The sequence below is a fragment of the Cnephaeus nilssonii genome (assembly GCF_951640355.1).
Source record: "Cnephaeus nilssonii genome assembly, chromosome: 1".
Taxonomy (NCBI): domain Eukaryota; kingdom Metazoa; phylum Chordata; class Mammalia; order Chiroptera; family Vespertilionidae; genus Cnephaeus; species Cnephaeus nilssonii.
Genome location: NC_137072.1, coordinates 91,625,894 through 91,649,710, shown reverse-complemented (window position 1 = coordinate 91,649,710; position 23,817 = coordinate 91,625,894). Strand labels below are relative to the sequence as shown.

General features: G+C 39.8%; 1 protein-coding gene across 1 annotated transcript in view; it reads left to right on the top strand.

The window, feature by feature from the left end:
* Nucleotides 1–4,514: 4,514 nt before the first annotated feature.
* Nucleotides 4,515–23,817, top strand: part of GRXCR1 (glutaredoxin and cysteine rich domain containing 1) — a gene marked incomplete at both ends in the record, with an annotated part of 86,657 nt that continues 67,354 nt past the window's right edge. The window contains one exon of the mRNA XM_079772925.1: nt 4,515–4,898. Coding sequence (XP_079629051.1) covers nt 4,515–4,898 — 384 coding nt within the window. The remainder of the gene's footprint in view (nt 4,899–23,817) is intronic.

The following is a 23,817-nucleotide window of genomic DNA, read 5'->3' as shown; positions in this document are numbered from 1 at the left end:
AATATATTAAGTGTCAGGTCAACCGGTCGGCTGTTCAACCAATCAAAGCATAATATGCTAATGATATGCTAAGGCAGCTCAACCACTCGCTTTGGCAGGCACTGACCACCAGGGGACAGTCAATGGTCGACCAGTCGCTATGATGTACACTGGCCACCAGGGGGCAGACGCTCCAACCAGTAGGTTAGCTTGCTGCTGTGGTCCAGCCAATAGGGACTGAGTGAGATGGGCTGGAAATGCCCTGGAGCCTTCCCACAGTTCATCTCTGGCTGACCAACCTCCTGCATCTCTCCCTGGCCCCAATCATGCACTGGTGGGGTCTCTCAGCCTTGCCTGAACCCTCTCGCAATCCAGGACCCTCTGGGGGGATGTTGGAGAGCCAGTTTTGGCTCGATCCTGCAGGCCAGACTGAGGGACCCCACTGGTGCACGAATTCATGCACCGGGCCTCTAGTGTTCTAATAACTATGTATGTGTGAGATGAGTATGAGATTTATCAGGATGATCACTTAATAAGTTATATTTCTAGTCACTGGGGTATACACCTGAAACAAATATAATATTGTATGTCAACTGTAACGAATTAAATTTTAATCATAGTTAGTTTCCGTAAAGATGACAAACTTCTTGAGAGCAAAGGTTATCTCAAATACCCTTTGTGCAAATCTTCTAATGGTGGAGAGTCAATATAAGTGATTAAGGAATTTTTATTTAGCTTCTAATATGACTTCTATAGTCATACAGAAAAAAAAAATTCTATTTGCAAGCAGAGCTGATCCAAGCCAAATCACTCAAATTACCATAGAGTTCCAAATGCTTTGGAAACTGCATTAACTCACTTTGCAAAAAATGATGCAAAAATTATATATCTGCAAAAGCTCTCTCTACAATGTATAATTGGACTTTGGGAGAGATGGCTGAGCTTCTGGGGTGATGTGCTTTTTCAGCCACAGAGCTCAAAATTCATATTCTATCATGCCTTCTTGTTGGGAGAAATTTGGCCTCTTCTGGGTATCCCCGAAGTGCTCTTAAATAATTTTCTAGTTTATTTGTGGACTCAGGACTACAATCCCACCAGAAATCCAAAAACATCTCTAGATCTCTAAATTAACAGTTGTTTTTTTCGTATCTTGCCGTCTCCCCATTTTTCCTGTCCCTGCCAGCTTTAACCTTCATCTCAGACACTAGAATCAAGTCCTCTGTAACCTTGGCAACGATGATGATAGGATAATAGAATTAGAATTTCCCAGGGGTCTGTTCTATCATCATGCTCTTGGAAGAAAAAAATACAACACAATTTGAATTATAATTTGTGATACTTTAAAGTGGCAGCGTCCAATCATTTTAAAGGTATGGCATTTATTGATAAAACATAATGTGTGTTAAAATTTCTTTGATTTAAAAAAGTTCAACCACAAGAATAAGACAGGAAGTCTGTCTCATTTCTTTTCTTGTTCATTTTTTAATATATATATTTTCAGCCAGACTTGTATGTTTCTCTTGACATTCTGCTTTTTCATTAATTTAAAATGAATAAGAAAAATTTATCAGCAGGGTAGTCTCTGAGAGGATTGTCACTTTATTTCAATGGATTTGAAATTCTGAAGAATCTTTTTACAGTTTCCACCAGAACATTCTCACTATGGAAAAATAAATTGCCCCTCTAGGGATTTACACTCCCAGATTGCCACATGACGCACTGACATTCTATGTGCTGCTGATTTGAAGAACTGCATTTATGCTCTAGGCTGATGTTTCTAAGACTGTGACTTAACGTCTCTGTTTTTTTATTTCTGTCCTGATTTTGGAAAAATATCAAGGATAAACACTGGTCTTTCTTATATTTAGTGGATATCTTGAGTATCTCTGGGTCTGAGTCAGTAATTTTGATGGTTTATTCATCAATCTTTATTCTCGAGTGCTTTGTTCATTCAGACCTTTCCCCCACCCCACAGTCGTTGGATTTGCTTTGGGTATGGTTCCAAGCAGAAATTTAAGAAGTAAACTCCCCATGTATAGGAGAAGAATAGACATAATGCCATTCATTGATTATCTCATTTTTTTAGGAATTAAAATATATCAAATCCATATACCAATATCTTAGAGTAATAATGAAGTTAGTTTAAAAATCTTTTTTGCCATAAGGCATATTTATAAGTATTCTACAGAGAGTGGCAATCTGATTGAAGGACATAAAAGTGATTTTTTTCTGTATTGCAGTTTGAAGATTCTTAGCCACATGATACACAAGAAACACATTATTCAAGAGGAAAGAAAAATCCTTGTTTCGTGCTTGAGAATGAAGCTTAAGCTTATTAAGTGTGAAGTGGACTGGATGTTTGAGCCATTTGGCTTTTGTAAGTTGAAGGCAGCTAAGTCAAGTTTTTAACACCATTTAGCAGGTAAACTTGATTCATGATTCTTTCATTTCCTCTGGGACTTGGATTGTGTAGGCAGAGTATATTATTTGTTGTCTAGCATTCAACAATTTCTTATGAAGTGTAGATGGTCCTTTTTATGATACCAACAGCATTGACTGAGATATTTTGCCTAAAAAGTCAATAAACATTATTTCTTACCTTGCACATGGACTGGAAGCAGGACAAAAAAGAGATGGAAGTGATCATTACTCTCTCCTAATTTCAGTTTGTTTTGACATTAAAATCTAACTTAGCTAATTTCAATTCAGCAAACATTTAAGCATTGTTTATATATGAAACCCTTTACAAGATCCATTGGGGAATCAAAGATGAAAACTGAACTGTAAAATTTATTTTGGGAAGCTGTTGCTCTGTGGACTCTATGTATCCCCTTTGTGTTAATTTTAGAGAGTTTGGGTACAACTATAAAACGGAAATGCTAGGTATGTGTTGATTCCACAGCTGAGCAGCCCCAGGAGTCTGAGACAGCTATGCCCCCTCAGGATCCATAGTGACAGGATGTATGCCAGCATTGAGCCCCTTGCCCCGGCACAGCACTTAGATACACTAAACGCTCAGTCCAGAGATGTGCACATGAACACGGCTGCTGGAAACCGGAGCCCTTCTCTAGGATCTACCTGGTGGCAGGCTGGTTTAATCCGGAAGCCCTAGAATCAGACCAGAAACAGAATGGGTTGCCTTTATTCCCTGTCAGTTACTTATGCTTTTCCAGTTCCATTCTTCTCACTGTCCTCCAAATAGTATGTATCTTTAGCTAGTTTAAGGAACCAAGTAAGAACTCATAGCTATCGTTTACTGAGCAGCGTGCTAACCATTTCATATACATCACTCTGTCTAATCTTTGGGAACACTCTATGAAATAGAAACGATTTGACAGGCGAGGAAGCAACATGGTGAACACCTCTTGTGAGATTATTTGTGACTTTCCAGCTTTGTGCTATTATTTTCTGAATTTTTCTAAAATAGGTATAAATTCAGGTCACAATCAGATAAAACCATAAACATGGAAAAACGTGAGGTGTAGTGGGAGGGCCAGCTGCTTGTTCTCTCTCTGGAGATGCAGACAGGCCGGGGCCCTCGCTGCAGTGTGAGTTTCAGTATGGCTCTCTACCGCAAGCGGTTCCTCAGGTGCCTGCCAACGTGACAGGAAATACACTGAGCGCGGCAGAAGGAGGCCTCTTCTCTATGCATGGGCGATTTGGATATAATATTTATCGATGCCGATCACCTGGATTGCTTTGGCTGATCTGGCTGGCTTGGGGGATTGTTCCATTCTTCCTTCACTGCTCCATACGTTTCCTTTCCAAAAACCTTTCCCTCTGTCCAAGGGAACGTGTTTCTACCAGCAGAAGTGGGGCAAGTAAGTCCTCTCTTTTCTGTTAAAAAATTGTTCTGTAGAAAAGCCCCTTGTGCGTCACGATGTAGGTTGCAAATTCACTGCATACAAAGCTGGTGAATCTGATCAATGATTTAAGAACCAGCAATGAGAGCTCTATGCAGAAACAGAGCGTGCTCACTGCTCTTTTTAAAGGCTGCTCGCTGAGAGTGAAATGCAGAGGGAATTAGCCCTGTGAGAAGACTAGGACATCTCTGACGCTAGGCATGTGATTCCCTATTTTATCTTTGGCCCCCACTCTGGACAGTGAACTGTAGAGATACTTCGGTCACTAAGATCCTTTTCAACACCCCCTATTGGCTTCGAAGTTCAAGTCTTTCCTTTCCATGCCCACACTTATTTTCTGTTTCGTTGCCTGCCGCTTTCTTGCACTTGTCCTGTTAAAGAGCCCACCCTAGCTATTGAATATTTAACGGCTGGGATCGTTTTGCAGGTTTTAGTTTAAAGGTAACCATAGCACACACACACACACACTCATACTCACACACACACACACATTCATTATTAATAGCAGAGATGCGCTGTGAGTTCTTGGGAATCTCCTTTCCTTTCGATGCTAGTTTCATATGCGTGCTGCTGTCACCGGAATGACGTCCTGACATCGCTATGCGGCAGGGGGACGCATGCAGTGACGGGGGGCCGAGAAAGATGTGACCCGCGGTGTGGGGGGCTGTGACCATGCTCAAAAGGGAGATGAAGCCGGAGAGCGACAGGCCGCGGAAAGTGCGGTTTCGGATCGCGTCGTCGCACAGCGGGCGGGTTCTGAAGGAGGTGTACGAGGATGGGCAGCCGTCAGGCTCCCTGGACTCCGAGTGCGCCAGCGTCTGCGGCATCGATGGGCTGAGCGAGTCTGATGGGCCGCAAAACGGCCACCTCGGGTCAGAAAGCGACGAGCAGGAGAACGACCAGGATAACTTGCTGGTGTTGGCAAGGGCTGCCAGCGAGAAGAGTTTCGGCACCAGGAGAGTCAACATTTTAAGCAAAAACGGCACCGTCCGAGGCGTCAAATACAAAGTGAGCGCCGGCCAAGCTCTGTTCAACAATTTGACCAAAGTGTTACAGGTAAGTCGTTGCTCTTCGCTCCTCCCGACCTGGTTCCCGACTCACCGTCTCCATCCACACCACTCTGTGCTCCAGGTTAAAGCGCGCCTCTCTCATCCGTGGCTCCTACATACTTCATGAGCCACTTTCCCATCTCAGATAGTGTCTCCACAGCCACTGATTAAAAACCGGGTTATGACGCTTAGCAAACTAGGCTGACTTCTCAAAGCCAAGTTTCTACCAGTTAAGGGGTCTTTACTTCCAGTGTGTAGTGACTAAAACAACATATTTCTTTCTTAACCAAGAAAAAAAGACACACTATAGTGTTCAAAGCATCTGAGCAAAACTTAGAAGTTGATTTCTGGCTTATCATCCTGAAGACACCGAGTTGTTGTTCATCATTACCTGCGTAGGTATTGAAAGCAGAAAAAGATTGAATGCTGCAGTCCGTGGGGATGGATTCAGTTGGCTGTTGTAAAGAGAGAAAGGCTAAGTCTGCCTCGCTCATTCCCGAGGAGGTTGCAGGCTCATCTGAACTGCATTTCTCCATTAATTTGCTCTTTAGAACTCTGAGAGTAGTACTTACAAAATTGATTCTTCTATAAAAGTACAGACTGAGACCCAGATTTTATAGTAAAAAAAATCGCTCTTAAAATGTGGTAGATTCTGCACAGTAATGTAGGAATGTATTATTCAGGCCCTGGGCCCTTGGCAATGAATTAATGTTAAGATAGCTTTTGGAATTGCCTGGAAACATTAGTAAGATGATTTTCGGTTAAAAATAGGGATCAGATTCAGGAATGAAATTCATTGTCACTATCATTAAGGTAGCAAACCAATATTTTTCATTCTAATACCATTTTATGTTATTCTCAGTATTTAAATAAAATGATATCTTGTGAATTATTCAATGCCTTGACATTATGTAAAGCTGCTGGAGAGAGGGTTTTTAAAAAGGTACTTGACTATTTTTTTATTTTAAAGGAAGTATTTGGAAAGATCACGCCATGAGAACTTTATAAAAGAAAATAAAGGGTAAAGGCAGCTAAGATATAAGGTTATTTTCATATATAAAACCTGTGAAGGATTTCATAGATTAAGGGTGGGAGTTGGGAACCAAAAAATCAGAAATGGATGACTACATTTTACTAGGTTGGAAAAAATCTTGTATAGATTTCTAGATATGTGACTATTAGGTTGAAGTCATCTTAGTGACCTCTATGTTTCACTAAATGCAGATATTATTTTTGCCAAGATGTAGACCAAGACTGTACAACAATTAAATAAAAAAAATTATTGCATTCATTGTAATTCATTTAGCTTGTCATGATTCTAAAGGCTTTATGGTTTGGAGCATTATTTATAAATCTGCTCTACCAATTTTAGTACTTTGACTTGAATTTGTTCAAATCTCTCAAAAACCTATATTTTTTGAATAAGTACCTTAAATCTTCAAAACCTACAAGAGAAAAAATTTTCCTCCTATGGCTTTATTCTGATGGTGCTATAAATTTGCAAATAGGAAATGGGAAAAAAATTCCAAGTCAAAATTTTAGTACTAGATTAGCTTATAATATTTACTTGTATATTTTTCTATGCATAATTCCATTGCCCTTTTTGGGAGAGAAATAAATGAAACTGTCATTTTATAATACTTTAACCCCATTCCAATATACTTTAAGAAGAAAATAGTGGTTACTAGCAGAGATCTCTCAAAGTCTTTGATATTGAATCAGTCCCTCTTTCCTACCCCAAACCTAGTCCTTCTTTCTTTATAATGTGGGTAATCAGCATATTGCAGGTATTCACTAATTTTGGCCATCAGCATCAGTTTCATCATCATCTCCATGGAATGTTTTCTGATCTCTCCAGGACAAAACATAACTCCTACCTTGAATCAAGGCTGCCAGTTGCACTATTTCAAGGACTCCATTCACCTAATTGTCTGGGTGAATAGCACCCCCTGGAGTTGTGCAATAGAACCTACACAGCATTAGGTAGAGAGCTGACTTGGATACTTGCTGCTTGCTAAGGGATGTGTCGTAAGTGGTGATAAATGTCTTAGGCATATGTCTTAGAATGATTGAGTTTCCACATGCATTCCACAATGCAATAGCAGAGAAGTTCTAGGGGCTAAAAGCAGAAGTTACATTTCAATTCTTCCCATACTGGGTTATAGGACCAGGTGTGACTCTTCCTTGGATCTCTTTATATTTTCCATATCCCGTGGAAAGTAAGCAGCAAACTTAGCTACATGCAACTGTAACAGCAATTTCTCTTAGCAAAGAAAAAGTGAGGACTTGTATCTTGGGTATTTGATTAAGGTTCCAGTGCACAGGCAGTCTTACTGAAGCAAGGAACTGTGATTGGAGAAACAGTCAGGTTTTTCTTCCTGTTTTCAGTTATAAAATCTTGGAGCACTCAACTTGAAACTTGAGAGGAAACTCTAAATATAACTAAAATCTTTCAAAGACCCCCATCAATCATTTTACTTCCTCTCTATTAGTTTACCATTCTGTTATTCCTATCTCATTAAATACTGGCATGTGCTGTGTAAAAATTTGTGCAGAGAATAGTCATTGAAATCATTTGCTTAAAACATTTTTACTTCTTAGCAGCACTTATTTAAAAAGTCGTCTATGAAAGAGTTATTAGAACGAATTTTCGCTTGATTTATCAATTAATTTTCCTTGTAGAATTCTGAGCAATTGAGGATGTACAATATTAAACAAGGTTGCTACGGGTAGTGAGGGATCAGAAGGCGTAGAGAGAAAGGACACCTGGATTCTCAGAGGAGTCTTGTAGCAGGTGGATTTTTGGATCCTTGGTGAATTGCTCAAGGACTTCCAGCCAGTCTAGATTGTAGCTCTTCAGATCCAGATGTTTGACTTTTCTAGCTCTCATAAAGATGCCAAAAATTTAATACTCAGGAGAGATTAGTTTGGAAATCTGAAAACCTAGAATCTAATAGAGGCCTGGAAATATGCATTATTGGAAGCTCTCCAGGTTGTTCTTACATACATTTATGCTTGAGAATCATTGACCTAGAGTGTAAAAGGGAAATTCATCCAGTTTCCTAAAGTTAAACAGATTCCATATTGTTTTTTTTTTTATGTCTTCAATATTTAATGAGGAGAACAAAGAAGATATAGATTGATCTATGATTTGCTAGATCATAATGAGGGTCTTTCTTGAGCCAAAAAAAATAAAGATATCCTGACAGACATACTTCCTATGAGTATTCTTTTTAAAAAATATATATATTTTATTGATTTTTTACAGAGAGGAAGGGAGAGGGATAGAGTTAAAAACAGCGATGAGAGGGAAACATCAATCAGCTGCCTCCTGCACACCCCCCTACTGGGAATGTGCCCACAACCAAGGTACATGCCCTTGACTGGAATCGAACCTGGGACCCTTCAGTCCGCATGCTGACTCTTTATCCACTGAGCAAAACTGGTTAGGGGTCCTATGAGTATTCTGACGTATCAATTAGTTGGTTCAGGAGCAGGCCCAGAAATCTTAACAGTACACTCTGATTTAGGTGTAATGTTTTGGTTATTTTTAAGACATTCTGTTGTAAGCATATTTCTACCTAGATAAATGATTTTATTCCTCATTAATGGAATATTTTAGAAAGAAATTATTATTTTTAATTTTTAAAAGAAGTCACTGTGTTATCCTATGCAACACAAATTACAGAGCCACATAGCTCTCATCACCCAGTTTGCATGATTAGATTTGAGCTATACCTTATTCTTAGCAGCAACATATTTCCAAAATCGCTTAGGGTGGGTCAGTGATTCAGATAATTAAGGCAATTAATTTTTCTAACTTATTCTTACAGGATTAAATTTCAGACAGTAATTAAATTTCAGACTGTAAGCTTATCTTGATCTTATCCTCAAACTTATATACTTTGTTGTATACTCCATTAGAATCTTCTATTGTAATTTTCATAATATCATTTCCCTATTTTTCTACAAATTTAAAGTTGTAGTATAGAGAAAAATAGATACAAAGAAGGAAAATAATTACACCAGATATTATAATTTGATGGCTCCTTCTAAGAACTCAACTACATATATACATGTGGTTAGTGTGTTTATATTTATGAGTATTCTAATATTTTAAGACAAATAAAATAAAAGTACTATTGAATTTGCAAATGAGTTGCATTTTGCAGGTTTCCACATACATAATTTTGCTTCAGTGTACCCAAAATTTTGTGAAATGAGCAAGAAAATTATTATTATAATGCAGTTTTTAGATAATTGAGTATCAGAGAAATCAAGCATCTGGCCCAAAGCTAGTAACATAAGAACTATGCCTTTCTCTGTTTTAGCTATGTACGTTTTACAAAATATAATGCCATATGCAAAACCTCTCAACTTTACTTTTTGAAGTGTTATAATTATGAATATGAAGATTTATAAGGCTAACTAAGTCATGTTATGGTTTAATCTGATCTTTTGAAAGGTCAACATTTGGTTAGCTGTCAGGGCCAGCCTGACGGTTGAACCGGGCTGAGGTAGGGAGGTAGGAATTGAGAAAAGAAAGAAAGACAGGACAGCGGGATCAGGAGGACTACGAGTCATCGAGAGACTGTAGTAGGTTTATTAACTGCGTAAAGCCTTTTATACACAAATTACTGAATAGGAGGTCTGTGAAGAGGAATGTACTCTTTGTTCCTCTTAATCTCTAAGGGAGAGACAGAGCAGAAGGACAAATTCTTGGTATAGTAAATCAGGCAGATTCTCAGTACAGCAAATCTCAGTAAATAGTTACAGACTTCTTGGTAAGGCATGAAAGGGTTGCTCTCATTCTACTGATAACCACCATCCAAACAAGCCTGGGAAAACTGTGTGGGTAGGGGGCTGGGTCTTGCCAGCCCCTTCGAGTGCAAGGGCCATGCCAGCTTACACCCGGTCTCCAACAGTTAGCAGACTTTAAAATCTATTATTCTAGTGAATATTCAGTCTTCAGCTACGGAAGGTGTTTCTGTAGAGTTGAATCACCTCCATTCATTTTAAAATTGTATTTTTTAAATGTATCAAAACTTATCATGTCTATCACATTATTTGATTAAATTACCATGAAATTACAAGGATCACCTTTGGAACAGGATGCCGTAATAATTCCAATAAAGACTGTGCTCAGCATTCACTCACTATAGGATGGATATTAACAGGCGTTTCCAGCCATACTTATTATCTGTCTCTGGCTCACTGAATCCAGCTTTGTTAATAGAATGTTACTCCAGTGAAAACAAGGTGATACTCTTCATGACTCCTTGGTCTCAGTGGTTTATCTGGACCACTTTGGAAAAGCAACAACAACAAAATTAACATTGATTAAGTGTTTGCTGAAGCCAGGCACCGTTCTTATTATTTATGAGCATTGACATCTTTATTTTTCACAATTTTATGACATCGTATTATCACTAATCTATTAATAATAAGTTTTCTTCTCTGTGTGTGAAACATTAAATTATAGGATTAAAAGATTATTTTTTAAAAGCAGAATACAATAAATAAGCACCCACTATCAAAATAAGCACCCACTAATGGAAATATTGCCTTTTTAGCTATCAGGGAGTAGACAAGAAACTCTAGAACTTTTAGTACAATTCCAAACAATGCAAGAAACTACATTATGCAATTAGGTGACTTGTAATTCAAGAAACAGGAAAAAAGCCCCCAAAATGAGTTGGCACTACTGATATATTTTTATGTGCAATTAAAGACTTGCAAACCAATATTCTTTAAAATCCTGTGACCACCTTCCACATACTATTCTTAGTCACAACATTTGACACTGATACTGATTAGGACTTCAATAAATTCTTCCTTTGAATTATGAATGAAGTGAAATCCTCTGAGACAGTGGTTATTTTGTTCTTTTCCATCTCTTTTGGCTTTGGAAATTTCCCATCTTGGATAAGAATAGAGTTTGCATCATGAAGCATTAGTAGCTTGCTCCATTCAGTCCTTTCTACTTCAATATTTTTTCAGTCATTCATGTAACAGCCATTTACTGCCTATCTATTATGGAGCAAGCACTATGCTACATAATTTGAGGGATGAAAACCAATTCTTGCCTTCATGGAATATTCAGTAGTGTATTGTGAGTGGGTGAGTAAAGCTATTTAGGGAAGAATTCAGATATGAAACTCACTTTTGTTTCTTATTGCCATAGGACTCTCCTCTGTTTTCGTGTTGGCTTAACATAGCCTCTGCATTTCTCCAATGCTTATATTTTTCTCCTTTTAGCCTTTCTCTGATTAGACTATAATTTTATTGCATCCCTTTCTTTAGCTTCTCTTGCTTTCTAATCTAGTTCTGTCTCCAGGCCCAATAACTGTAATTAATGACTCTTATCTTGATCCTACAAGTCTCCAGAAGTCTGTAATGATGACTCTGACCATGAGCACTGACTTATCCATGTTCTATGAATCTTACTAAAACTTCCTCTCTTTAGTTCATTGAATATCTTATTGGAATATCTCTTATTCTCCTCTGTTCATTAGAACGCTTGTGTCATCATGACATTTTAATTTGTGGGAGCTTGGTTTTAATTGTTTGACGCTTAATCCTATGAATCTATCTGAATTCTGTCTTTAGAATAACATGCTGAGCAAAATCACAGGTTCCACAGATGACTTGGAACTGCTTAATGAACTCATGCTGGCAACCCGTGGGTACCACATAATTAGGGAATTATCTTTAAAAGCCATATAACTGCAGAACTATACAGACATCCTTTGGGTGGCCTGGTCATGCTTGCAGAGTTTATGATATTTTCTCTAAAATTCAGTATTGTGAATGTTGTATAAGAACAATATAAACATTTAACAGTCTATTAATTGACACACTATGTAACTATATCAGTCTCTCAATCATTATTGCCTGGGAGGAATTTAGAGATTATAAACAGAATAAATATATCATAAAGAAATTTTTGGTTATGGAAATTATATTTATGATCTCTTTGCTCAATTTCATTTTTCTAACAATTCATTATCTCACCTAATTGCTGGCAAATTATTTGTGTCTTAGAATATTTCATTAGGAGGGAAGAAATAGATGTACATTTGTTCATATCACTCTCCCACACAGTTAATACATCAAATTATGGGAGTAGTCCTTATTTTATTGATTCCTAAACAATAAAATTAGGTTATGAAAGAAGTTGCTTCTTTTCTGAATCTTTTATGTAACTAGAGGTATAGAATTAAAGATCTCTTTTTATTTCTTGCTTGTAGATAGAGAGCAGGCTGACAGCTGGGCGGGGGGGGGGGTGGGCAGAGGGCAGACATTGGGGATGGAGGTATTGAGCAAAAAAGAAAAAAAGAGAAAGAACTCAGGAAACAGACAATAGCATGGTGATTGCTGGAGGGAGAGGGGGTGGGTGGAGGTGGAGGAGGGTATGGGGGATAAATGGTGGTGGATGGTGAACACACAATACAGTGTGCAGATGATGTGTTATGGAATTGTGCACCTGAAACCCGGTGGATCCATTGTCATTGCTGCCCCTTCAGCCCTCTGATGCTGCAGGCAGCCCGTGAGGCCTGTCACATAAGTCCTTTTCCAGGATGCCCAAATTTTACTTCTTCTGACTCTTGGAATTACCCAACCTCATTGCTTTGTGCCCAGCTCTTTAAAGCATAGCTATATTGATTACTCCCAAAGAAGACCCATGTGTCTAGGAACCAAAGCCCACTTTCTATGTGAGAGAAAGAAGAAACAGTGTCATAACCCTCTAGTAGGCTCTTAAATGATTTTGGTGCTTATTGTCTTTCCACTAATGGGTCAAGGTACTGTTCTCTGGGGGCAGATGACCTGGTTTCAGAAGCAGAGTCTGCCACATCCTAGTTGGGCATTCTGGGAAAATTTACTTCTATACTGCCAGTTTTCTTCATCGGTAAAGTGGGGATAATGATAGTGACTATTTCCTATGAACTAAATGAACCATCACGGATAAGCATTTTGCACAATGTCTGGAACATTGTAAGGGCTCAGTGGATACTGTTCCTATTTTTATTACCCATCCCTCAAACAAATTTTGAATTAATTCTTGCTAAGAACTCTGCTAGGCAATGAGTATGAAAATATGAATAAGGCATCATTCCTGTCCTCAGAGAAACTAAATTCCTTCTTAGGAGGGAAACAAACACATAGTTACTGCAAAATATAAGTATTCAGGAGCTTCCTGGGGGACAGAGGCAGGACTCATGACCCAATTCTGTAAATCTTATAGAGATTCTGCCCCCTCACTCCCCCCGCCCCCATCTTACATCTTTTAAAACCAGAGCTGCGTGGGAAGTAAGTCCAGGGCCACTCCTGAAAAGGCATCCTGGTGCTTCACGCTTTATTGGTGGAACTCACTTCCCTTTGGGAAATCCCAGCTGCTGCCTCTAAACCTGGCTTAGCCCCTGTCACACAACCTGCTTTCCCAAGGCTAATTCCTCTGTTCAAGATCCTGTCTTGGTGGCAGCCCCTACCTGGTTTGCTTTGTCTTGGATTCTGTAGTTCTAACCTCCCGTGGCTGCTTGGCCATGTTGGTCAGCCTGGCTCTGCTGCGCTTGGCTCCATACCTGTGAGCTCTGCCAGCCGGGCACCCATGCGCCTTGTGTCTGAGCATTCCTCTGCAATGCCAGTCATCCTGAAAGCCTGGCCTGCTCCTTCTGCATAGACCTGGACTCTTTCTCTTCTTTAGCAATAGCCTGGGTTGATTTATGTCTTTCAACACTAATCTGGGTAATTGTTTGTATCTATATGGGATGTGCTGTGCTACAAGTCACATTGTGTACGAAGCTCAGAAGAGGCCTCTGAGGTTGTTTGCTGGCTTCATAATGTGATAAGCCAGTTCCTGCTCTGCTCTTTCTTCTTTGGCTTATTTGTGATGTTCCCTCACAGATTCCAGATGGCTGCTATAGTTTGAAGCCAGGCCAGAATCAAAAACAGAAAGGGAGGAGTGACAAAAGAGAATATTCTTTGTAGGTGTGCCTTTTCTATCAGAAAAGAAAAGAAAATTCCAGAAACTTCCTAGACGCTTTCTTGTACAGTTCATTGGCAGAATAGAGAGTTATGGCCACTCCCTGTTATACCAGGAGGCTGGGAATGTGAAGTTATTTATGGCAGTGCCTCTATGGCAGAAGAGAGCATGGGGCATGGGGTTGGGAACTTACTTATCCATGGAGCTCGTGGATAAGTAAGCAGTGGTGCCTGCCCATCATCATCCAAGAACTTTGATGAGACAATTTTAATTTTATGCAATTTAACTCACATTGGGTTATGCTACTTGAATTACAAAACCATTTTACTAGTGATCTTATTTCACAACCTGCCTACATTTATTTTGCCTGTCCTTGTGTTTTGTTTTTCTGTCTTTCCAGTTTGTTTTTTTCTTAATTATTTTTAGTATCTATTCCTTTTGATTTCTGACTGTTATTTTTTTCCTTAGGTCTAGAGCTTTTTTTTTTTTTTTTTTCTTGATGGCTTTAATTATTCTAACACTAAAACTTCAGAACCTCAAAGTGACCTTAGGGGTGCTAAACCATTTATTTTCAACTAACAGCAGTTAAAAGTCTTAAATTTATTCGTTATTTATTTTATCTGTCGTGGGGTGCTAATTGTGCAATTTTAAAGAGGTGCATGCCACATTTGACTTAAGCTGAGCAATCTAAAACAGTAAGGAACTTCCCCCAAACAGTACATATTGCTTTATTTTTTTTCTCTCCCTGCCTGCCTCCTTTAAATCAAAACCAAAATACAAAACAAAAACACAATGACTGCAGAGTCACAGCGATCATTCCCACAGCTCCTTCACTCCCTCCTCGCTTCCCAAGCCCGGCACCTGGGGGGCTCGGAAGTCAGTGGGCTGGAACTCATTTCGCATTTGAGAACAATGAGAGAAAAGCCCTCTGCATGCAGAGCAGGGCAGACCCCTTCTCAGAAAGCCTTTCAGCAGTGCTGCTCCAGCTCTCCTGCTTCTGCTGGTCATAAACAAGCTTTCACAAAATTAAAAAACAAAACACAAAACCCTGAAGAGTATCACGCTAAGCGAAATAAGCCAACCAGCCATAGAAAGACAAGTATCACATGATCTCACTCATATGTGGAATCTAATGAATAAAATAAACTGATGAACAAAATAGATCCAGGGACATTGAAGCATGGAACAGAGTGATGAATTTCAGAGGGAATGTGGGGTTGGGTGGGTGGGTGGATGGGGAGAAGTTAACCTGGGGAACTTGTATGCATATATGCACAGCCCATGGGCACAGACAATAGTGTGGTGAAGGCCTGGGAGGAGCAGGTGTGGGGTGGAGGGAGTCAGTGGGGGAAAAAAGAAAGGAGATATGTGTAATACTTTCAACAATAAAGATAAAATTTTTTTTTTAATTATTTAAAAGAATACTATTAGTATTAAGAACAACTCTTTATTGAGTGCCTACGTGTGACCAATAATTTTAGGTCTCTTTCTTATAATAGTCATCTCAGGGCAGGAGGGAGATGGAGGAATGAAGAGGGAAGGGGATAAACCAATGCAAAGGTGCACTGATTACTGTTATGGGCAACTGGGGTTCCTCAGGGAAATTTGCAAAGTTGATATTAACTTGTTTTACTTGCTAGGAGCTGACAACACCCCAATATGATTTAAAGGACCATGAGAAAACATGGTCCCCGAATATTTTGGCCTTAAGTGTTGATCTGCTCTCTGAAATTGTTTCTGCTGTTTTTCCTACTTCCCTACTCTCGAGACCTCCTTTGTCCGAAGTTGAGTTCCCTAGAAACAGAACCTGAAATTGGCTTCCTGTGGAAAGTGATTTATTAAGAGAGCATTCTCTGAAGAAAGGGGGAGAAGGAAGCAGATGAGGACAGGGGAAGAAAGCTAAGCCAGGCAGTGATCTTGGCTAGAAACCAGCTTCAGCCTGGACATTCACAATAGCAATTGCACCATAGATTTGGTCTCCCTTACAGCAAAGGGCTGGCATTTTGTATGACTGTATCAGTCTGTCATTGGCCATTGGCTTTGCGTATGTGTGTGTGCGTGTACATGTGTGTGTGTGTGTGTGTGTGTGTGTGTGTGTACGTGTGTGTGCCTCATAAATTCTGCTGAGACATTTTGAAACATTTATCCAGAGAAGGGGGAATTTTATCTTTTAGCAGCCAGTATTTACAGTAGCTGAGGGATGGATCAACTAGCATTGTGAAATAAATCTGGAAGCATCCACTATAGTCTGCCTTTTGCACTATTCAGAATTAGTTGCTTCTTCCATTAAGTTTATTCCATCTGCACACAGCCTTGTCACAGTTAGTGAGAGAATTAGGGGGATAAATTATAGCCCCAACACTGTTGTTGGTCTTAAAGTAATAACTAATATTTACATTCCCTCTTTTATTATCCATTTTAGACACCTCTCCTCTTAGATAGCACTTCTGCTCATCCAGGCAGCTTGTGAGGTTGGGTTAGTCCCTGTGGAACCTGAGCCTCTGCTCACTATGCCCTTACTAGGCCGTGGTTACTGTACTTGCCTATTTACATTGAAAACCAAGGGAGGTACCCCAGGACCAGGCATAGTTTTACCTGCCCCTAATATGTAGCAGCAGTGCTTCCTCCTTGAGACAATCAAGCTCTATTACCCCTGCCGGTTATGTAACTCCTTTTTATGTCAGCTGGATTACTGTCATGATGAGTCCAAGGCTACCAGGTGTCAAGTGTAGCGTTTAAGTTTAGTGGGCCTCTTTCTGCATTGCTTGGTGGAAGTGCTCCCTTCTGGGACCAAGGACAAAGACTAATAATGCCTAAAGTTGCAGGGATGGAAGGCACAATTGTCCAGGTGGGTGGCTGGGAGTGATGGTGAATGAGATCATTCCTACATCTACCCGTTGGTTCCTGAACTCATGAATTCTAGCTATTTGGCAATATAGCTCCATATAATGACCATTGGTTTAACCTTTTGCACTTGGATGTCGAGTGTGACTTGACACGGTTAGCATTAGAATAAAGGAATCGAGAAAAAAAGCAAGCGAGTACAAAGGGTTAAAGTGTTGACTTTAAACAAACAGCCAGATATTTCTTCAAAAAAATGGGTTTATTCAGGAACAACAAAGAACTGCAATTTGGGACCTGCAGTCTAATGACAAACCACTCTGTGCAAGTACAGAGAACAAAGGAGAGAATGTTCTGCTATAGAGGAAAGGGTTATTATATATTCAGAAAGTGTGCGAGATGTTATGAAACCCTTAGCAGTTTGAAATTGGCCATGGTGTGAGTATTCCCAGCAAATACTATGAAGTAGTATTTGTGCTTTTTTTCTTCCCCTTGAAAGTAATTTACCAGCATACCACTGCTGCTAAAAAGAGGCCGAAAAGAACATCAAAATAGGAAAAGGTGAAGACTCCTTAATGATTTATCCTGGAGCCAGAGCTAGTCCCTGCACATTTTTCTTTTCCTAAAATGCCCTCAGAACGTGCCATCTGGTTATTTATTTTCTCATTAAAAAATTGATCTACCTCCTGGGTGTGGTCAGTAAGTCTGTGTTGCTGTAGACATGAAGAAATTCTTCTTATTTAATTTTCCAGCCTCCAGGCTTGCCTTCGGCGATCCTTTCCTCCTACAACTGAAAAGCTAATCATATTGCTCTCCTGCTAAAAACAAACCAATGGTTCTCTGTAGCATTTACATATAAAATCAAAACTTTTTAGTCTGGTAGATGAGCCTGAGTTCTTCTCAAAAGCAGAGTGTGAAATAGGACGTGGGTGGTACAGGTTGTGTATTGGGGAGGTCATCTCAGGCAGGAGGGAGATGGAGGAATGAAGAGGGAAGGGGATAAACCAATGCAAAGGTGCACTCATTACTCCTATGGGCAACTGGGGTCCTTCCATCCTGGATCCTGCCAGGGCCTTCTGAGGAGGGTCTAGAATGCCTTTCAGAAGCCACAGCACCTGAGTACCACAGGAAGAAGCATTTATGGACTCTCTCCCCTTGGTGAGGGTGGTCCCAAGAGGTCTATAACCCCCACCCTACAAGGCTGCTTCTGAGCGCCTTATACTGAAGAGCTGAGGGAGTGGTCTTCTCCCAGTGCCCCACACTGAGGACCTGGAGAAAACCAGGGCAGGCAGCAAAACATTACACAAGCTCACGGTGAGCTTCTACCACTGAAAATGACTTGAAGCTCAGGGAGCTTTTCTTGAAACAGGACTGTGAAGCAGAACAAGGGGCAGCTGATCCAAGGGCGTATGACGCTCTCCGAGGCTTTCCATGTTCTCTTCCAGTCTCTCCCTGGACTTGTTCTCCCTGACAGCCTACACATACCAATGCAGTTACCCTAACCATACTCTGCCATTTTATATAACCCTTTTTGGGGGGTATATGCTCACCTGCTGATCTCTCTTCTCAAAATGCAGCCACTTGCTTCTCTTAGTTAACTAACCTCAGATGTGACCCTTTCCTGGAAGCTTCCATGTTTCCCCCAGTCAGTGTTCAATGTGCAATTGCTCTTGCAACATTCTCATTGTAGCTCTACGAAAGCCCTCATTGCAACATGCTGGAACTCTAACATAAGCATCTACTTATACTCTGCACAGGCTGTGAGGAACTGAATTCTAAATGCCCATGTTCTGAGGGCCTAACATAGTCCATAACTACATAGCTACATAATAAATGTTCTAGAAATACCGTGGGCTGAACGAATGAGTACATTTTGATTTTGCCGTGGATTTTTTTTTCAAAAAATTTTAAAAATCCAATCTAAGACCATTCCAAAGTAATTGAAGCATGGATCTATTTTGAAGGAAGTCTACTACGTTATATGTATAAGTAAATAGCACTGTATAACTATATGTATAACTAACAAAGCAATAACAATGAAACTGTAAGAAAATCAAGCAATAAATCAATAATAATGAGTGTATGACTTCTGCTTAGAAGGATTAGATGAATAAGACACGAACATATAACAAGATGACTAATGATAAAAGAGGGGAAAATAACACGCTGAGCTATGAAATAGTATGCTGTGGTAGGGGGAATAGGGAAATGAGTAGCAGGAAATATATTTGCTATGGTATCAGAGGACTCCGAGACCCTGTGGGCATAGAAGACAGGGAGGTTTCTAAGCAGCAGAATGGATTTGAACTAGGCAGCATGTGCAGTGGTTACCAGCAGTGACTGGGGAACTCTGAGGTTCAAACTCCTGTGTCACATATCACCCAATAGCTGTGTAATCTTGGGCAAATTTCGGCTGCCTCATCTATAAATGGGAGTTTATAATTATGCTTAGTTCCTGTGGTTATTATAAGGATTAAAATAATTAATGTATTTATAGACATCAAAACAATGCCTGGCATATAACACATCTATTAAATATGACATACGGTACTTACTCTAAAACATGGGGAGGTTAGTCTCTCAGCAGAGACATAGGATATGTTTGGAAGCCAGTAAAGGGACTAGTTTACTTGTAGCAAAGAGTTTATGTGGGGAAATGGCAAGGGATGATACTGGAAAGCTGCGTTGGATTCTTAGTGAGGATCTCAAAACTCAGCTAGAGCGAGTAAGGACAGCCAATAGATGATTTTCATTCATCGTTGAAGTTTCTATTTCTCTCTCCCTTTCCCTTCCTCTCTGAAATCAATAAAAATACATTAAAAATAATATTTATTTCCTTTAGAATCATAAAAGCTCAGTACTGGAAGGGACCTAGAGATAATCTGGTATACTTCATTCTTCATTTTTTATATCAGCACATTGTGAATGGGTGTTTCCTCATGATGAGATTCAGGTTATGTATTTTTGGCAGGGACATTATATAACTGACCTATCTTCTCTTTCTGGGGGCATCAGATCTGAAGTCATATGATGTCCATTTGCCCCCATTAGTGATCTTAATTTGATCACTTTATTATGTATGGCCTAATTTCTTCACTGTATAGTCATTTTCCCCATAATAATTAATAAATAATGTGATGGGAGATATTTTGAGGCTGTGTGATTATCTTGTTACTCATCAAACTTCTACATTCAAGATTCAAGATTAAGCACCCATTGATGTTTGCATGGATCAATGTTTAGCATCATGTTTACAAAATGATTATTTTTTTCTATAGTTATTAGGCAGCATTTTTCTGTAAGGATGATTCTTTGTTTATAGATTTATTTATCCATCTATTTACTATCAGTATGTAGACTCACAGATTTTTTTTTAAAAAAATATGTTTTTACTTATTTCAGAGAGAGGAAGGGAGAAGGAGGAAGAGATAGAAACATGATGAGAAAGAATCATTCATCAGCTGCCTCCTGCATGCTCCAGTTGGGGACTGAACCCACCTTGACTGTTGAACTGTGACCTCCTGGGTCATGGGTCAACACTTAACCACTGAGCCATACCGGGTGGGCTAGACTCACAGATTCTTATTCACTGGGTTCTAATCCATCACTGTGCTTATTTATTTTAATGCTCTAAATGTTCCAGTCTTGGCCAGTGGGAGCCCCTTAAAACTGGCACTAGTGTCTTCTTGTCATGCTCCCATCATTTTTTTAAGCACTTCCTTTCTTTTGGCACAAGGTGTTCCAGGCTCATCTTAAACCTTTCCTGCCCATACCAGGAATCAACCACTCTTCAAAGAGCCTTGGCACCCTTTGGTGCAGAATGACATTAGGAAACAGAAATCTGGGTGGTAGGTTTGCTCCCTCCTGCTGGCATGCTGTTCCCCATTGGTCCTCTCTGTAGACAAAGCTGCTGCTGCTGCTGGTGGAGGGAGCTCTGTTGTAATTTGGCATTTATTTCTCTAGTTTATTTGAAGCTTGTGCTATTCTCTCCCTCCTAGTGATTCTGAAAGCATGGGACATGCGTATTTTTACTTCGGTTCCTTATTGATCCTGTTTTGGGGGGGAGGGAGGGGTGGAGTGATTTGGCTTCAGGAAGCCAGTGTTATCTGAGCGCTGACCAGACCTCTGAGATCTGGTCTTTTGGTGTCTTCCTTATCTATGGCCCTCTCGTTCCTCAGGGTAATTAACATTTAAATGAAGATTTCTGATGAACTAATGTATGTGTTGATGAAAACGTTGAGAATAGAAATGCATGCTCTATTTCCCCACAATCTCATTTTAACAGTGTGTGGTTGCTTTAGTGTCAAAGCTGGAGAGGAACAAAGCCAAGAATTACCCCCTTAAAAGGAACACTAATAAGAGGGTGGCTTCTGCAATTTGTTTGTATACATTGCCTTCAGAGGCTGCTGTTGTTTACCCAATACACTTGGCATTTTTTCTTTAGATAGGCATCCATATAACCCAAAGTGCAATCCTTGGCTTTATGAAAATCTAATGTGATTTTATTGCTGAAAGCAGACATTTATGGAGGAGGAAAAAAGTGTCCCATTTCCTCCAGTATTGACAGCACAAATGAGAGTTTAGTGTTTCATTCCAATGAGACTGTGGCTTTCATTAATCTCACACTCACAGCTGATGAATGAAAATGGCTTTGTCGTGCTAGGCAGACTGCTCCCGCAGAGTAATTAATCCCCAATGAAGGGTTGGAACAACTGCCAGTGAAAATGCTGCATGCTTGCAGCTCAGCTGAGCCTCACCAGTGAGGGCTTTACTGCACGGACTCATGACTTTACATTTCCCCTCTCTCCGTCATGGGAGAGGGACAGATGGAGCCACTGACCCTGAAACAGGTGGCCAGGCAGGGTGAAGGAAGTGCAGAGGGCTTTTTAGGTAAGAGCTTCTGAGGGTGAATGTATTCACTGGGAAAGATGCTGCCCTGGGCAGAAAGGCTCCTTAGTGCTTCTGTGTGGAACTGGAATGATTGGGATTGTAAAGCACACACCTTGAATAGGAAAACAAGATAGGAATCAGACCCAGGGCTAGGAAGGAAGGACGTCCATGAAATATTCACCGTAATATGTAGCTTTTCAATATTAGGAGGTCTGATATGGAACCTAACTCATGAGTATACGTTTTAGGATTCCAGCACAGCCAGCACTTACTTATATCTGAGTATGGAGTGGTTTGAAATCAGTTTTATATGCCCATAATGTTTCTCCAAAACTCACCCTGGTGAGTGGCTCCCTTGCCACACCAGCCTCACCTTCATGAAAACGTAAAACTAGGATCACAGTTAAAAAGAAAAAGTAAAAGAATTATTAAGTCAAAGACAAGGTATGGCAAAAGGAGTACATGAAACACAGTTTATTTTTGTATTATTATTTACTAGAGGCCTGGTGCACATATTTGTGCACTGGTGGCATCCCTCAGCCTGGCCTGCACCCTGTCACAATCTGGGACCCCTTGGGGGATGTCAGACTGCCTGTTTTGGCCAGATTCCTGCAGGCCAGGCTGAGGGACCCCACTGGTGCATGAATCCATGCACCGGGCCTCTAGTATGCATATAAGATCTTTGGTTAATCTCTTCCCACCCCTCCTCACCTCTCCCCCCTTCCCTCTGAGATCCATCAGTCTGTTCCATGTTTCCATGCCTGTGCATTGAGCATCTGCCCCCTGGTGGTCAGGGAACATCATAGCTACTGGTTGAATGGTTGGCCAATTGCTTAGGCTTTTATATACATAGATTAGTCATTGTACTTTTTTTTCATGTGAATAGCTGTATATTACTTTTGTCCCATCATATCTGTATGTACCGTGATCTTTGCTTTTTGTGTATAAAAACTTTCTTTCACTTCACAGTTATATAAATAGCATAATTGTAATTTGGCTTAAAAATGTGTTCTAGGCAACATACAAATTGCCAATTTTATCCTTTCTCATTTTAGCCTTGCCCATGCTTCTGTGCCCCCATCTGTCACCAGTCTAGGAGATGCACATGCACATTATTCCCACAAATACCAATTACTTTAAAATTTCCAAAGATTCTCCAACATTTTTCCCCTTAAGAAACTTAAGTAATAGATATTGTTTACTAACCAGACACCATTGTGTGGGCAACAGTGAGGGTGATACACAGCTTCTTATATGGTACTTTCACTCCACTCTCTCTTTCAGGGGAACATTTCAGAATGTTAGTGAGTGAGCATGAAGTTATTATGGGGATAATAATAATTTACTCTTTTCTATATTAAAAGTTAGATAAATTACAGCCCGGCTGCTGTGGCTCAGTGGTTGAGCATCAAATTATGAGCCAGGAGGTCATGGTTAGATTCCTGGTCAGGGCAAATGCCCGGGTTGCGGGCTTGATCCCCAGTAGGGGGCATGTAGGAGGCAGCTGATCAATGATTCTCTCTCATCATTGATGTTTCTCTCTCTCTCCCTCTCCCTTCCTCTCTCTGAAAAAAAAAAAAACTTATAAAAAAGATAAATCACTTACAAACATCATTGCTATTACCAGTAATAAATTACCTGACACAAATTGCACAACTGATGATGATACTAAATTTCACAAGTAGTTCCCTAGATTAAGTAGAAAAAGAAATAGAGAATAAGGTGTTTGAACAAAGATAGAGGATCTGATTCCTGAGAGGGGCTCCAATTTATGGAAAGCCTTAGACAAATGGATCAGGTCCTATAATTCATTTTCAAATTCAACAAGCACTCATTAGCAACTGACATGCTCTTAACAGTACTGTATTTTAGAAAAAAAGGTACAATAAACCTGTGTATATGTGTAATGTACCAGGAATAATGATTAATGGATTTATTATTTTAGGTATATTATCACATTTAATATTTAAAATCATTCTGTGGGAGAGATGAAGTTGATTTCATTTCATAGGTAAGGAAACAGAGGCTTAGAGAACTTCCATAATCTGCCCAAATTCATTCATTTAAGACAGAATGAACTAGCGCAGTCACTATGGAAAGCATTATGGAGATTCCTCAAGAAATTAAAAATAGAACTACCATATCATCCAGCAAACCCATTTTTGGGTATTTATTCAGGAAACTGAATCACTATCTAAAAGAGATATCTGTA